This window comes from Lolium perenne, chromosome 1 (genome assembly GCF_019359855.2).
Source record: "Lolium perenne isolate Kyuss_39 chromosome 1, Kyuss_2.0, whole genome shotgun sequence".
In the NCBI taxonomy this organism is placed as follows: Eukaryota; Viridiplantae; Streptophyta; class Magnoliopsida; order Poales; family Poaceae; genus Lolium; species Lolium perenne.
In genome coordinates this window covers 11,328,037-11,346,117 of record NC_067244.2, presented here as the reverse complement: position 1 = coordinate 11,346,117, position 18,081 = coordinate 11,328,037, and the positions used below count along the sequence as shown (strand labels likewise).

The window sequence follows — 18,081 nt, the reverse complement described above, 5'->3', positions numbered from 1 at the left end:
GTTCCTTCTGTCACACGAAATTTACTTTCCGTTCCCAAGCTCACCTATGATAATAATGTTTTCTGTGAGTTTCACCCGTTTGATCTTTTTGTTAAGGACCGAGCTACGAGGGACGTTCTTCTTAGTGGGCAGCTGTGTCATGGACTATATCGTGTGGATCCTCCAGGAGCTCACCAGGTGTTCAGTGGAGTCCGAGTCTCTCCGTCGCAGTGGCATGCTCGCCTTGGGCATCCTGTGTAATATCCCAGGTAATGGTGTTACAAAATTAGAGGAAACAGATGTGTGCATTGCATTCATGCATAGAAAATCTGGGGAATTTTCGCGCTTTAAAGTAAAACAGTCACAGTAACTGAAGTTTCACTTGACCTTGGTGGAATTGAAGTAGCTCATCAAGTCAAGCGCTATAAACCTCAATGTGACTTTGTTAAAACTTTGTTTTGGGTAGAGATAATTTGATCTAAGGGGTTAGATCAAATGGAACTAATAATCAACACAACAACACTTTACTCAATGATCAACTACCTGATCTTATTAAATATTACAACATGATATTCCTAGCCATAACATGTGAACATCCATTTAATTGGAAATTAAGTAACAATAATTGAAGAAACTATTCTTCACTTATCTTCTCCATGTCTTAAAACTAATCCATAATCCTACCATGAAACCTCAGGGTATTCACTCCACTTCAACATTGGAGTTATAACAAGAAGATCCACTCCAGAAATAGATATTCTCCTCCATTCCAAGTATTACACATCAAACCTAGAGAGGTGAGAGTTTTATAACAATTATTAGAGAAGCAATAACAAACCTTGATCTAAACCTTGGATATACATCCAAGTATTCAAATCATCATCTTTAAGAGGAACCCTAGGATATTATTCAAGACATTCCTAGAGAGAGGAACCATTTATGTTAAACATAGATATTGATGATCACATCAATTCCTATGGAGCCTAACCTTAAGTTAGTATTAAAGTTCTTTCCAAAATGAGAGAGACCAACCATACAAAACATAGCTTTATCTATTTAAGAATAAAGGACAACCATTGAACTAGAGTGTTAGGAGTACACCATAACTTAGAATAATCCATTCTTATATAAGAGAGATCAATTATGGTGTTACACTCAAGTTAGTTGAGGCAACACTTGAGTTTGAGGGAGAGAACTACCCATATACCCAGATGATGATATCATCATTGATTAAGTAGAACCCTAACATAATATCTCAGGCATTCTCCTGGGATATAGATTATTGAGGCAACCAAAGTAGTCCCATCCTAGAAAGTGAAATAGAAGTACTATACCCTAGATGATCAAGACAATGCTTGATCTTAGAAGTGAGAAACTTAACTCAGGAGAGATATACTATATGAAGCCAAACCTTGATTATTATAAATTGAGTAATGATCATAAACCTTAAGAATTTGAGGTAAAGATATTAAGAACCAGATGATCATGCCTAAACCATGGTCATGCCCATGAACTATGTGAGGATAAGTTAAACCCTAATAGGATAAACAGATATCATTCACCACATGAAATAATAGGGAGGTAACTAGTAAGCAACCATAGGCTTATATCCCAACCTTAACTTGTGAACCACTTGGTGATCATAAGTTGAATCCTACCATATCCATACTTAATATGGTGAGAAAACAAATCACCCATATAACCAAAGTTAACTATAAAAAGAACCATAACCACTTTAGTTAATTTAATGATAAATTGAGAATAGTAATAGAAGTTAATTTGGGAGAAGACAAAACTAATTCTCAAGTCCTTAGTAACTAAAGGAGAACCTCAACTATTAAGCAAGTAACCATCTTATAATGGATAGGGAGACTAAACCCTAGTTGGTGCATCACTTGGGTGATCACAACTATAAACCTAGTTCACCTTTAAACTCCAAACCAAATGCTATTAGGTGAATATAACTAGAATACTAGAATCCACAAGATTGAGAGTATGAGTTATCAACATAATAACACTTATTGAACACAAAACCTAGTCATCCTCACAATACAAGTATGTAGGTCACATAATTAACATGTTACCATGTTCTAACAAACAAACCATGTTGTTTCTGGAAAGAAACCAAAAAGTTAATTGAGACAAACATGTATGAGAAAATAAAGAAATAAAATTAATCTCCATAAAGATTTCTACACATTTGGAATATCAAGTTATTATCTAAATAAATAAAAAGGAAGTAAACATCCCTGAAAGATATTAATACAACATATTCCAGAACCATATTAAGTTCAATCAAAGGGGTCTATATATTCAAATACCTGCAAAATAGAAAAGAGTTAAACTATGAATTCAAATCTGAATTAAAATAGAAAAACAAAACAAAAAAAATCAAACAGAAAAAAGAAAAGAGGAGAAAAGGACTTACCAGGCTTACCTGGCCGTGCAGCCCATAGAGAAGCCCACCATCTCAGCCCAGTAGCCAGCCCAGCCCAGACCAATACCGATTCAACCCACCTGGGCGCCTTCTTTCTCCTTCTCCGCATGGTCTCCACCGAGACACCATGATGGAGTTCGCCGGCCACCTCACCGTCGTCGATCAGGACGAGTGCGGACGCCAGAGACAAGCCAGAGCTGCTCATAATTCCTCCCACGTCCACCTTATCCAGTATCGCTAAGATTCGTGCCCGAATCAAGCAGTCGCACCGTCGAGCATCCCGGCCAGTCGCCGCCGTCGTGCCGCCACCTCAACGAACGCCTAGAACTATAGATAGTCCAGAATGATCTCTGTGAACTCCTTGTTCTTCAAAGCCACTCCATTCCCTCTAAATCCCTTTCTACCGCTCACATCATCCGGATTCTGTCGCCGGCGTCGGAGAAGAACCCGACGATTGGAGCCGTTCCAGCAATCGAGAGGTGGTCGAGGAGATGCGCCTTGATGAGTACATCAACCTGGTGGAGCAGAGCATCCCGGGGAGCTAGGAGGTGGGCTAATTTTGAAGTTCCCTTCTGCTCGGGTTCACCGGAGATCCCTTAATCGCCGTCGTTTCCAACCTTCCCCAACCTAGCTGACCATCTTGACCGAACCACGGTGAGCTTGCGCTTCTCTAGAACTTTAAATCACGTTGTTTCATCAACCGTAGCCCTAGATAGCCATTTGGCCGAAGTTGCTCCGCCGCGGGGGAGTTTTCCGGCGATGCTCCGGTGAACCGTTGGGAAAACCAACACCGCCACCGCACTCAGCGTGTCGCGGGGGTTCAGGAGGACCTATCCGCGCGTCCTGGGGCGCCAGAAATCGGCGGCGCCGCCGCACGCGGACTCGCCGGCGTTTAGCCGTCGGCGGGGTCAATCACTCGGTCAAACTTGACCAGCCATCGCTTGCGTGGCAGACAACGTGTCACTGACCCCACAGGTCAGCGACTAGAGTTAGGTTCTGCCACGGTACCAAACAGTTTTCTTTATTTTTATTTCAATTCAATAATTACTGCAACTTTGAGAATTTATATAAAATTCATATTAACTCGGAAAAATACAAATAAGATATCAAAATTCTTAGAAAAGAAAAATATATCCAATAAAAATGTAAAATCAAATTTTTATTTTTAATAAAAATTCAATTATTTAATAATTGTTATTTAAGCCTTGTTGATTAGTTCTAAATTCAATTAAAATTCAATAATTAGGAAAACTTTCCAAATTAATTAAAAACCAGTAAAATAAATAAAGAAAACATAAAAACTAATTTTCTTTATTTAGAACTTATTAAATCTTTATTAGTGGAAATTTAAACCCTAATTGATAATTACCTTTATTATTAATTCATTAAAAATAATAAAATGCCAAATCCAAAATTATTTTTATTTTAAAGTTATTAATAACTTCAATTTCCTTAATGAAGTTATTAATCAAAGAATTTAGGGTAACCAGAAAACCCTAGTTCCATATGGTAGAAAAAACAGGAATTCATCATTTCATGTGTAAAACCAAAACCCTAATTCAAATTAAAAACCCTAACTCTACTAGGAACCCTAGTTCCATTATTACATGTGAATCCTAATTTGCTTCCAACCTAAACCCAAGGTTAGAACAGGTGATCATGGTACTTTGATTCAAATCACAGAGCTACCATTAGCAACTAAAAGACATACCTATGTCCACATAAAATGTAGAACCCTATCACTAGCAATTTAGTATTACATGTATGCATATCACTAAACCTAGTTGATCCAGTAGGATCAACCAAGTTTAAACCCTAGCCTCTACTGTCAAAACCATCAACCTTACTCATACCTATATAGCATCACATCATTGTGATGAACTCCAATAGCAACCATGCTAATATTGACATCATATCCCATACACACTAAACCCTATTAGTGTGAGATAATTATTAACATCCTATTTAGGAAACCACCATTCCTTACTTAGTGAATCCAATAACAAAACCTGGACAACCTCAACCTTCATTATAATACTTCTTATTAAATAAGAAGTATGTTCTTCAAAAGTTATTCTTTTGAAGAAAATAAGGAATCATCATCAACCCTGCTTATAAGGACCTATAAACCCTAGCCAGCTACCACTAGCAAGATAAACCAATCTTGATAGCACCCATGTGTAATTAATTGCTTAGGATGCTTAGGCATAACTCCACCTGGTATTGATGAATCCAACCTTGTTTGGATCCATCTAATATCTACTCCAGAACCAATTGGAACCATAGTTAACCATAGAACCCACCAACCTAATTATCATACTTGTTCTTTATTAAGAACATGTTCTTCAAAAGTTATTCTTTTGAAGTATATAATAATTAATCATTAACCATGCCATATAGTGTTAAAACTAACGACTGTTCTTTACTTGTTAACATTATGCCAATTATCATTCTTTGTGTGCTCAATTGATTACTGTGCCTTATATCTATCTGTTTATAATACCAAGTAATCACACCTGAATAAGAACCTTGTATGTGAATCACTCTAAAAGTGCAACACACCCTAAACCAATCATTACCACTCACTAATCCTAAATCATCGGGGTTAGGTCACGCTTAGAGCGATTGCATCTCATTCTTATGCATTATTGCATCTTTGCTAATCTTTTAAACATCGTCCTTATCGGACGATGATGCTATTTCAGAATTTGGAGTTAATACACATCGAAGACCTTGTCTGCATAATCTTGCAGTCAAGAAAGGCAAGTTCATCACTTGCTCATGTCATTTGAGTATTTCTATCAAATTACTTGCAAAGTACTATGGTTATCACTATTGCATAAAAAACGAAAACCACTACTTTCATAACTATGAATATGACTATGTGGTGGGCAATGGAACCATGGATTGTGTTGATATGGTGGAGGTTCCATTGCACGGGTTATATCCATCTAGGATTAAACAACAAATGTCGCCAGTGATTCTTGTGCCGTAATATCCGTGTTAACCATAAGTTCCGGAGTGGGACGGAGTAGTCAAAAGTGTTTCCACCTCTCGTTCATCAACGGATGCGCTTTACCGTAGTACACTTGTAATCCAAGGGGGCAAGCTGGAGAGGCTGGGGAGTCCTAAGTCCCCACGGCATAGTCTGTAGTACACTTGTCGCCCGAAGGAGCAAGCTGGTTAGGCTGGGGAGTCCTAAGTCCCCACGGTATTGCGGTCTATGATGGGTTGCAGCCACCGGCGTAGGAGTGTATGGTAGAGCCCAGCACTGTCGTCGTGGTCGGGGTCCACCTTGAAATCTACAGGAATAATGGGACCGACGTGGACCCAGGGTCGGCGCATGCAACAACGGGTGGGTGTTAAAGGTAGCGGAGGAACATGATTGGCTAGACCTTATACCGGGCCTCACACCAAAGGAAGTGTGGACGAGAACATGACTCGGTTGGCACCAAGGTTAAGATCTCTTATGGGTAAAGCAACACACCTCTGCAGAGTGTAAAGAACCGTGACCTGTCACTCCCTGTTCCGGGATATGGAACTGCGAACGCGGCCGGAAAGGAGCTCCATGAAGTTCTAGTAAACCGGTGAAGGCTGACGGACATAGTTCTTCTGAATAAAAGCAACCTTTTAAAGAAATGGTTATGAAAACCTGCATTGGTATTAGACTTTCTGGTCTAATGTCGTAGCTAGTGCATTAAACACCTCTTTCCTATAATGAACTTGTTGAGTACGCTCGTACTCATCCCACTCTTAAATCCCCTGCTTAGATATGGAGGCATCGAAGGAGGATCTACAATGCAACTCGAAGAACGAGGAGTCAACAACTACTTCAAGATACAGGACCCTGTCAGAGGAGTCAGATACCACATCCATCAAGGAGAAAACCTAGTTTAACCATAGAAGGGAACCAGCTTCCTAAACCTAGCTCCTAAGTAGCTAGAATCTATTCTTAGCCTCTGTAGCTAGTTAAATACTCTACAAATAGAGTTCGTGATAAGATTAGACTACGAGTCGTTCTTCTGGAGTTATTTGTAGTTTTACCTCATTGTAAAGTAGGAGGTTGTGATGATCTTATGTAACAGAGTCGGTGTTGTAATTCTATAGACATACCTTGGACTCGCATATGTTTCTGTTGTACCACTCTGAGCGATATAATACTAGTGGAACGGTGTTTCATTGGTGTTATATCAGACTTGCATACTACACCATGCAGTGGTATGACGGGTCATCACATCCTGCCACTCCTATCGTTCGCCATGTCTTGAGTCGTCATGAGTTACCTAGCTTGTCTAGCAATAAAGATTTAGTAGTGTGTGATGCCTGTCAGCAAGGCAAAAGTCATCAACTTCCTTTTTCTGAGTCTACTCGAGAAATTAAGAGTCCTCTAGAACTTGTGTTTTCAGATGTATGGGGTCCTGCTCAAACCTCTGTTAGTGGTCACAAATATTATGTCAGTTTCATCGATGCTTATAGTCGCTTTACTTGGCTTTATCTTATTAAGCGCAAATCTGATGTGTTTAGTATTTTCACTCAATTTCAGACGCATGTTGAACGTCTTCTCAAGCACAAAATAATTCATGTTCAGTCGGATTGGGGGGGGGGGCGAGTATCGCAACCTCAACTCTTTCTTTCAGAAGCTTGGGATTTCTCATCGTTTATCATGCCCTCATACTCATCAGCAGAATGGTTCCGTTGAGCGTAAGCATAGGCATATCGTTGAAACTGGTCTTACCCTTTTGGCCCATGCATCTGTCCCCTTTAGATTTTGGAGTGATGCTCTTTCTACCGCTTGCTTTCTCATCAATCGTACTCCTACTCGTGTGTTAGACATGAAAACTTCACTTGAGCTCCTTCTTAACGAACTGCCAGATTACACCTTCTTTAAGGTCTTTGGCTGTGCGTGTTGGCCCCATTTGCGTCCATACAATAAACGTAAGTTGGAGTATCGCTCTAAAAAATGTGTTTTTCTTGGCTATAGTGCTCTTCACAAAGGATACAAATGCCTTCATGTTCCCACGAATCGTGTCTACATATCTCGGGATGTTATTTCCGATGAGAACTCTTTTCCTTTTTCAAGCCTCCCAGTGTCCACTATAACACCGCTGCATTCATCTTCTGTCACTGCTGACCAATTTGAGGATGTTGCATATTCTACTTTGTTGTTGCCTAACCATGGTTGAGGTGTTGGTCGTGGAGCTCGCTTGGAACTTCTTGAGGATTCGCCAGTTGATGCTACTGTCATCTCACACACTGACGTGCATGGCCTCGATGCCCGTGCACGCCGTGCTTCCCCTGATGGCGATCGTCCGTGCTCGCCCTCGCTCGACGTCGATCACGCGCCCGTGCATGGCCTCGACGCTCGTGCTCGTCATGCACACGACGATCGCCCGCCCGCCACGTCCCCGGCTACTGGGCGCCCGCGCTCGCCAGTGTCCCCGCCTCACGCCGATCATCTGCATGGCCTCGATACTGCTGCCCATGCACATGCAGAGGCTGACCGTGCGGCCACGCTGTCTCCACCGTCGTCTGCTCCTGCGTCGCCTCGCGCCTCACCAGCCTCGCCGGCGTCGCACAGCCCGTCGCTGCCCCCGGCCTCTCCGTCACCGTCGCCCAGCCCTGCTTCGGCTCCTCCATCGACATCCACTGCACCTGTTGCTCCGTCGGTTTCGCGGCCTCATATGCGCAGTCGCAGTGGTATCTTTCGACCCTTGGAGCGCACTGATGGGACTGTCGCCTGGTATGCTGCCTGTATGTCTGCTGCACTAGCTGATCCATCTGCTGAGCCACGTACATATCAAGCTGCCATGAGCATCCCACATTGGCGACAGGCTATGGAACAGGAATATCAGGCCTTGCTGCGTAACGACACCTGGACCCTTGTTCCTCCGCCACCTCGTGTTAATATCATTGATTCCAAATGGGTGTTCAAAGTGAAGAAGCATTCAGATGGATCCATTGAGCGCTACAAAGCACGACTTGTGGCTAGAGGATTTCGCCAGCGGTTTGGTCTTGACTATGAAGACACCTTCAGCCCTGTGGTCAAACCTACTACTATTCGCCTTCTTCTGTCGCTTGCAGTTACTCGAGGTTGGTCTCTTCGTCAGCTTGATGTACAGAATGCCTTTCTTCATGGTTTGCTAGAGGAAGAGGTTTATATGCGCCAGCCTCCTGGTTTTGTTGATCCTGATCGGCCCTCTCACATATGTCGCCTCACCAAAGCTCTGATACCATGTAAGACAAAGTATGTTTGGGGGGAACCGGCACAACCCTCTAGGGGTGGCCTATCTCATATATATATATGGGGTGTATACAAGATACAATACAACTCTAATACCAATATGGTATGAACACATATACAGCTACGTTACATGTCTAACACTGAGGTCTGCGAGTGTGCCTAGTATAGAAAGAGAAACCTGATGATGAGTTGGTGATAAGTTTACAAGTGGAAGCTCCATTCCCTTGCAGAACTGAATTCAGTTTGGGTGGGCGGTGACCAGTTTAGACTGATTCTTCACATACTTAGCTATGCACGGGGCCGGAGAAGACCAGTACGCCACATCCGGAAGTAGCTAATGTAACCTCCGGGAAGAAATTAGATGCATCTCTGCTCAACAAGGGCACGCTACATTCTCAAGAATAGAAACCACTCGCCATGACGGGAGTGACCAATCCAGGCATCATCTCGATCCATACGGCAGGGTTGGAATGCAGAGTGAATAAAAATCAGTGTGATGCTAGCTGGCTCTCCTTGGTAGCTAATTACTAACCGTAGATCGAACTCCATGGTTATTACACGCATAGCACTCACGGCGCCTTGCCTATATAAACAGGCTTGCACGTCCGCCTAAACGATATCACCAGTTCCTCACCACCCCTGCAAAGCCAAGAAACAAGAGCACATGGCTACCATGGCCGAGCGCCTCGCCCTCGCCTTCCTGCTTGCGGCCGCCGCCGCTCTGGCGGCATCGGCGGTGGACACCAAAGCTGACCCTGCAGAACCTGTGCCCGTTCCCCGTGCGCCCGCTGGTCACCCCCAACGGGAACTTCTCCTCCATCTCCGACAACACCATCGAGCTCGACCCCAACGGGGGGCTGGTCTCCTTCCCCTTCCCGGACACCTTCTGGGCTGGCAGCGTGGTGGCGCGCACCTTCTGCAGGACGCCGACCAGCTGCGACACGGGCTCGTCGCCGCCGAGGACGGTGGTGCAGCTGGCTGTGCACTCCACCGAGGACCTGGCGACGTACAGCGTGAGCCTCGAGGACGGCTTCAACCTGGCGATGGTGGTCACCCCGCTGTTCAGCGACGGCGGGCAGTGCCCGGCGCTGGGCTGCCCGCTGAACCTCACCAACGGGTGCCCCGTGGATCAGGTCAAAATCGACGACTGCCGCATCATCGTGGCGTGCAAGGGGGACCCCGGGTACTTCAAGCGGCGGTGCCCGCTGACGCGGGTGAACGGTACCGACCGTGAGCCACTGCCACAGAGCTGCATCGCGCCCCGCGAGCTCAAGGTCGTCTTCTGCCAGACGGAGCTCGCCCATCTGACCATGGTCGGTGCCGCCTCCGCCCAGACGGAGCTCGCCCATCTGACCATGGTCGGTGCCGCCTCCGCGCAGACAGAGCACATGTAATTTCATGATAAATAAGCAGCTGGTCAGCATTCAACTTACTGTAAGGAGAAACAGATTGATGCGCCAATCGGTTTCTATCATACTGTAAATCTTCGAAAATGAGCTTATTACATCGTAACTGGCCTCTCGATATAGAGCCCACGCACAAATTAAATGATGATAGCGAAGACCCATTCTTTGCAAATATAAAATTGAGAATTCCTTAAGCAAATGAATGTGAAGATAATAAGGAGGAACAACACACGCGCGCTGGATTACCAAGAAAGTTAACAATTCGAACCAAGATATCATCAGCCATGCAACGTCAACACTTATCAATAAGTTTCCGACCATTGGTCCTCTTTTCTGAAACTGTATGTCGTACTGGTGTGCAGCTTGTTCACAAGTGAAGAGAAGCAATGGGACTGGGATCGATGTTCATCATGTTGACAGATGTGCTTGTTGTTCATTAGATTTTGGTTGGCATGTATGGATGCCTGAAAGGCTGAACATGGTATAGTGACGAATATTTCTAGTGAGCACCCACAATTAATGATGAATAGATTGGAAGATGACAGAATTCTTTTGGAAGATGACACAATTATTTGCAGCGATGACTGTTGTAGCTAAGTTGCCTTCAGCTGCTTGCGTCATCCGTTTTCCAATTCATTTTGTATGGCATTTATCATCATCCGGCTCGAGCAAGAAAGAAAAGTGTAGAGCTGCCCGCTAAGAGAAGAAAAAGGGCCTGGCCTCTAGTGCTCACGTTCCTCGGGCCTAATACTAGCGATCTTCCACAATCCTCTATTCATGCAACACTGGAATTTAGGTTCAAGACACGTGGGCTTGTAGATTGCTCTTTTTGCCTCTGTCACCTGAAAAGCTCCGCGTTGCGTCTGCGTCCAGTTGAACTTGAAACTTGTCAAGTTCTGAAGCAGTAACAACGGCCGCTCTCATTCACGGGCAGCACGAAGGAGACAGCTAAATCTCAATACTTACGAACATGAAATTAATGGCACAAAGCAATCAAATCACGCATTCAATTACTGTTTATATTTTCATAGATCTGTCGATCTATCTAACACCGGTCACACGGCAAGATCCACAGGTATCCTGCTTGCTACACGTACAACAAGAAAAAGATCACCATGGCCACGACGGTTAGGTGCTCGGCGTCGGCGTTCACCTTGCGCAGAGGCGACACCTCCTTATCCGCGGCCACGGACGCGGCGGCGCAGTCGGTGGAGGCCCTCACGGCTGCGATCATGTTGTCCTCGTATGCCTGCTTCTGCATCGTGGCCAGTGCTTGGATGGCTCTATGCATCGCGTTGAGCCCCTCGGTGTACCGCTCACGGCACGTGGCCAGCGCAGCCTGCTGGCCGACCGTCCAGCCGCCGTGCCGTTGTAGGTCCTTGATCGTGGCCACCGCCGCCGTGTAGTTGACCATCGTCAGGTTCGTGGCGATCACGGCCAGTCCGTGCGTGTCGGCGGTGGCGCTCCCCGGCGCCGCCTGGAGCGTGGTCACGCAGACGGCCTCCAGTTCCTTGCGGAGCGATATGTTTTCCACCTTCGCGCACGTCTCCTCCACGATGGAGGCGAGCGCCACGTGGGAGACGACAAGGAGCACTAGGAGGATGGGGATGAGAAGCCTCGCTGCCATTTTGGGTGTCTCGTTTGGGGAGAATGGAGAGGAGGCAAATCTTGAGGCTTTTGGTGGGTTTATGTAGTAAGATTCCATGGGCAAATCTTGAGGCTTTAATTTGGTGGGTCTATGTAGTAAGATGATTCAAATCTTGAGGCATAAATGGGAGATCAAATTTTGTGATACGCTGCTAAAATGGAATTTCTTTATGAAGTGACAATGGGAGATCAAATTTGTTGTGATAGCTGTATTTTCGCCATAAATAAATTTTCTTAATGAAGACGAACGAGTCTTGGTCATACTTTATTATGCTAGCAATAAACAAAAGAAGTGTCTTGCGGCATATTTTTTTTCTATTATATTATTCGCCATAAATGTACAGCTTCCAATGCTGGAATTAAGACACATAAACGTTACCTCCTTCCTGAAATATAAACATTTATGGAAAGCTAAAAATACTTATATTTTAGAAGGGACTTAATACTGTTCAATGTTTAAATTAACAGTGCAGAGCAGATCATGGACTTTGGACCGCTTGCCCATCCAAGGTGGCCTCGCCGGCCTATGAGCCAGCTGTGCTAAATTGCCAACCACAGGAATCATACACGTTATCTTTGGATCTTCTTAATGAATGGACGGCTAATGGTAAGACAACATGACAAAAGGCAAAAGTAAATATATGCCTATATCATGAAATAATTTTGAAATAATTGGCCATAAATGTATTACTATCCAATGTATGAGTTTGAAATGTAAAAGTGCATCGAATATATGATGTATTTTAAGGCACCTAGATATTATTTTAGAACATCGAACACTTATTGTCATAGCAGATGATGTAAAATAGAGCACACTTCCATCGCAGATGATGTAAAATAGGGTACCACACACGTATCAACATATCAACTTTAAGTTTGCAAGATCACCGCGAACATATCTACACGATTAAAATTTATTTATGCATATGCATAATTTGGACATGTTGAGATGGAGCTTATTAAACCAAGCATTTCGACATATTGTTTTTGTATTTCTCATAATGCTGACAATCTTCACGGGGAATTCAATTTCACTGGGTCCATGTCGGAGGGCGGGGTCCAAATCTATTGGATGCAATCTTATTTCTATCAATTCTTTAAATAACTATACTAAAAACTAAGAAAACTTTCTTTTTTTGAAAGGAATACGGTAGGGGAAGCCCCTACAGTGGTTTTTTTTGTGTGAAATAATAAGAACCCAAATCTGCGTAAGTGGGAGACTTGAAGCTGGGTGGCTGGGTTGTACATCCACTTCCCTAACCAAGTGAGCTAAACTTTTTTGCCGACCTACAGTTCTCCTTAAACTTCTGTGCTTGGTCAGCATGGCTGGCTGCTCTCCTAACAACCAACCCTATGACAAAGGAGGGCGAAGAGGGTCTACGCGAGCTAGCATTTGGATGTTGACGACTAATGGGCACCAAATAGGGGCTGCGCCATTGGTTATTGACCACTGGACTGACGCAGGCGATGATGCCGAGCGGTGGCACACGATGGTGTTTTGCGCGGGGAGGCTACAGAGCGAGAGGAAGATGGAGAGTGGTACATGGGACTAGAAACTTGCCACATTTGCAATGGAGGGGTTTGTGTGGCTAGAGATGACCGGACGGCGTTGGAAGGACTTCGAATATGTGAGGTTGATTTGCTCGATCGTGAGCTTCCCAACAAGCTTGTGTCGGCGGAGAGGTGGCGGAGCTTCGCTGATGCTCGAAGGATCTCGGGCAGCCTGGCATAGCGGCACGAAACGATGTGGTAACTTTGGTATCACGTGCATGGCAGAAGAATGGGGGAGAGGGTATTGAGTGTGGTGACTAGGGTTACGTGCCGCATCATCTTTTTTGTGGCAGAAGAATGGGGGAGAAGGTATTGGCCTTCCGGGAAACATCGGAGCGCTGCTTCGGCACCCTCTTCGACCTTGTTGTTGTCTTTTTCGATAAAAGGAATATATTAATATCGAAGGATACCAATTACACCCAGCCTCTACAACAACGCAATGCCCTAAAACATTATGGATGCACATAGCCAAAAAAGAGAAAAAGAAAACTAAGAAATAAAAGTCCCGCTACAGTATCACAGCCCTAGCACCAGTAATACAACCACCACCAAGACAACACCTGAAAATCAGACTCTTCAAAACCAACTCCTCCAAGAAGGGAACAGTGCACCAGCGCCGCCGTCGCCCGATCAAAGATCTTAGGTTTTCACCCTTAAGATAGTCTTCGCTCTCAAAACAATCCCTTCAACAAAGGCATTGCCAGGCACAACCAGTTAAGGCCAGACCTTGGATTTTCACCCTGAAAGGTAAGACTCCGAACTTCACATGTGCTTCCGCCTCCACTTCCATACCACTGCTGCGAAGTCCGAAACACCAAGCAAGCCCATCAACAACGCAAAGACTTGAACCTCCATTAGCTAGTTCTCCAATCCGGCCTTCATGATATTCTCTTCTTCTGACTTCACCATGCACTAGTAGGAAAACCCTTATAGGCGGAGCTTAGTTCTGTGGCGCACCATTAAAAATGCGCCACATAAATTTATTTTGTGGCGCACCAGGCAAGGTGCGCCACAGAAATAGCTTAATTTTGTGGCGCACCAGGGAACCGTGCGCCACAAAAACTTGGTGGACCCCACAACCTATCACCCCCAATCATTGGTTTTACTATTTCTATGACGCACTTACCCGAGTGCGCCACAGAAATTCCTTATTCTATGGCGCACTCCCACTGTGCGCCACAAAAATAAGCTATTCTGTAGCGCAGTTTGCCTGGTGCGCCACAGAAATAAGGTATTCTGTGGCACACTGTGCTCGGTGCGCCACAGAATTAGCGAACCAGATATACAAAAGTGAGCCAACCTCCCACCTACCACACTACACAAGCCATTCTTCTTCCTCCATCTAGCTCGTCCCCCCTTCTCTCTCATACCATTTTGGCTCTACTTTTCACTTGCTTGGGTATTTATTGCACTTACTTTGGTTGATACATAATTGGAGTTGAGGAGAAGGCTCTCCATACTCTCTCCTCCTCTCGAACTCATCGATCGTGGTCTCGTCTCAGTATCGAATCTACAAGGTGAGTAGTTGGAGGAGACATACATATGCTTGGAGGAGACATGCATATGCTTGTAGATCTTGTGTGGCCGTCGTGTGTATGGATGCTTGTTGCAGGTGAAGCGCTTGTGTGTGTGCATGTGTGGTGCATGGATGTTTGCCGAAATGTTGATTCATTTCCGTTTTGGCTAATTTTGCACTACCCATATGTCCTACCTTGAGGAGAGGTCATGCCGAATTTTTCCGCTCCATGTAATACCTTGAGGAGAGGTACGGCCCATGCATGTGTGTGCATTTGTTGCGGTTCTAATTTCCTGTTCTATGTATACCATTTGCAGGCAATCATGGTCCTCTCGATGAGTTCCGCTCGAATCTCTAGATACAAGATAGACGCGAAGGAGGACATGATTCGGAACAATAGGCGCCAGATAAGATGTCCGTGTCGATCATGCAAACTCGAGCGCTGGATCAACCCTGATTCCGGACAACTGGAGGAGCACCGGCTGAGGCGCGGTTTCATGCAAGACAACCAGGCGCGGCCGGCCCCATCAAATGGTGCGCATGAAGACCATGTCGAGCGAGATGACTATCATCATGAAGAAGACTATCATCATGCCGACGGGGACTATCATCATGAAGAAGAAGTCGGCGGAGAAGATCATCGTGAAGAAGAAGATGCCGGCGGAGAAGATCATCATGATGAAGAAGAAGATTCCGGCGCGACCCCGCTAATTTCGGCCTTGCGGGACTCTCATGTTCAAGATCTTCTCCTCCAGGAGACGAGCAACGATAGAGTTGCAGCTAGAGAGAGAGCCAAGCTGTCGCAAATGGAGAAAGATGGGATGACTCCGATCTTTCCTGGGTGTCGTTGTCAACACCCGGATTTTTAAGTCCAGATGCCTGTTATGCCATACATCGCAATCCCAGGAATATTGTTGTTGCGAGACATAACAGTTGAATATCATAAGTCATCATTCATTACATATCATAGTCGTCTTACAAATAGATCACATGATCCAATATTACAATAATAGTTGAACTATTGTTTCAACACACATCACAAATACATAGCGGAAGCGTAGATAGAAGGGGACTCTATAGTCCACAGGCCAACGCTTGACGTCAGGAGTAGTCCTAGTTGTCGTAGACGTCCTGCTGTCCATCCTCTTCATACTGCTGCTCCTCTTCATAGTCTGACCATTCGAATAGCCAGGGACACAGCCGTGAGTACTTTAAAGTACTCGCAAACTAATACTAATGTAAGTACTAACATTTCTGGTAAGGGGGTGCTAAGCTCTAGTTTCTTTTGCATAAAGCCAATTTTAGTTCATAAGTATTTGAAATAAAAACTCTTCATGTGCTAACTAACTCAAGTGGGAACATTAGTGTCATTCCCACAACTTAGTTGTGTTTCAAGTCAAAGTCACCATTCACCTTTCAAGTTCAAATCACAAGTCACCCTTCACATGTCATACTTTTGAAAATTTCTGATGACGGCACAGTATGGCCTTTCCAACCGTCCATAACCGTGGACGCGGCTATTCGAATAGTTTTACACTCTGCAGAGGTCGTACACTTGTGCCACAACATTTGCAATAAGCCGTCAGGGTTAACTGGCCCTGATTTATCACACTCCGTGTGCGGACTACCAACCATAACCTTTCACTTACATACCCTAGTATAGGCATCTCTCCCCATGAGCTTAGCCTCCCAGTGAAGACAGACAGTCAGCCTGGGAACTGCACAGGGCTTGGGCCGGACATTCACCTCATTTCACGTCATTTCACATCATTTCATATTTCTTTGGAGGCAGCCCTTGGCATAACCCCGATGACGCTTGTTTTAGAGGGAACCCATACTAAGATACATAAACTTCTAGTTAAGCCCTACCCATATCAGGTATTGTGGGGGTACTTGCAAAATTGGAATGATATCGCATCCAAACCCAACCATCAGTTTTTGTAAAGTTCACCATGTCATTCACCAGTCACAATCACCTTCAAAATCTTTCAATAGAATGACTCATCATTCCAAGGTTTTCAAAGTCTTTTCATTTCACAAGTTCCCATCTAGAGTAGTCAATTTTAATTTAGCACTAGCATCTAAGTATGAGGGGTGCTAAGTAATTTTCTTTGCTTCTAGGCTAACATTGATACTCTTGTACTAATCCAGTACTCACCAAATGAATCATGAATCAAAAAGTATTTTGATAAAACAAAGGTAAGTAAAGCTTGTAAAGTAAAACTGGGAAATAGGATCATGAACATAAAGTAAATGGGTAATGCCTTGCTCATGGTGAGCTTTGCACTTTGCAAGATTATTATCTTGCAACAATAGAGCTTGCATTGGTGTTAGCTTGCCTTGGTTGTTGAGGTGGTCAAAGTGGTTTTCTTCTCCTTGAAAGTAGACTTCCTCCTCCTCTTTATACTCCTCGGTACTAGCGTCTAAAATACGAATACGGGGTACAATCACCAAGCAATTCATTGGCTATTCTAAAAATCACATGTATTCACACAAACTATTCTATTCACACAATTAATATAATTTGGTGCATTGGTGGTCTTGCTTGAGGAAAAATAATTTCCTCTCATTTCATATGTAAATGATAGTTTCCATATAGTTCTTGAGGAATAATTTCCTCTCATTGAATCTTCTTTAAGATTTAATTTCTCAAACAATCACTCATGAATTCAGGTTGACTAAGTCAACCATTCATCATCATCATTTGAGAAAATGATTTAAATGAGGCAGAGATACCTCATACTATTTAACACTTCTACAAATGATTTAAAATCTCCAAGTATTTCATATGAGAGCATTTGACCAGGGGTCCAAACTTCATATGAAAGTACTTGGGACAAGATTTAAATGAAGTGAAACACCTCATATAATTTACACAAATTAAACTAGCATCACACATTACTATTAAGTGGGTAGATATATTGTTTTCTTATTTAAGAAAAATAATTTCCTCTCATACTAATTAAGGTGTTACTTTTAATTACTTAGAGAAATAATTTCCTCTCATTATCTTATTAATATTTAATTTCTCTTATGAATAATATATGACCTAGGTTGACTAAGTCAACCTCTTCATACTCATCATTTAAGAAAATGATTTAAATGAGGTGAAGCATCTCATACAACTTAATCCTAATATGGTAAAGATTTAATATCCTCAAACAATTCATATGAGACCTAAATGACCAGAGTCTCTACCTCATTTTGAAATGTTGGTGACAAGATTTAAGTGAGAGAAAAACTCTCATGTGATTTATTAATAGTTTTGGACAATATCTTTGACTAGAAATAGCCATATATTCCT

At 43.7% G+C, this 18,081-nt stretch overlaps 1 protein-coding gene and 1 pseudogene across 1 annotated transcript; one reads left to right on the top strand and one right to left on the bottom strand.

Moving 5' to 3' along the window:
* The first annotated feature begins 9,187 nt into the window (after positions 1–9,187).
* LOC127326008 (osmotin-like protein) lies at positions 9,188–10,181 on the top strand (annotated as a pseudogene).
* Positions 10,182–11,050: 869 nt separating this feature from the next.
* LOC127326012 (uncharacterized) lies at positions 11,051–11,737 on the bottom strand. Its single transcript, XM_051352851.2, has one exon. It carries the CDS (start codon positions 11,688–11,690, stop codon positions 11,151–11,153), a length of 540 nt encoding a protein of 179 aa, XP_051208811.1. The 5' UTR covers positions 11,691–11,737; the 3' UTR covers positions 11,051–11,150.
* Between the last annotated feature and the right edge of the window lie 6,344 nt (positions 11,738–18,081).

Coding starts and splice junctions, on each gene's coding strand:
- LOC127326012 (XM_051352851.2), bottom strand. CDS start 11,690: ATGGCAGCGAGGCTTCTCATCCCCATCCTCCTAGTGCTCCTTGTCGTC.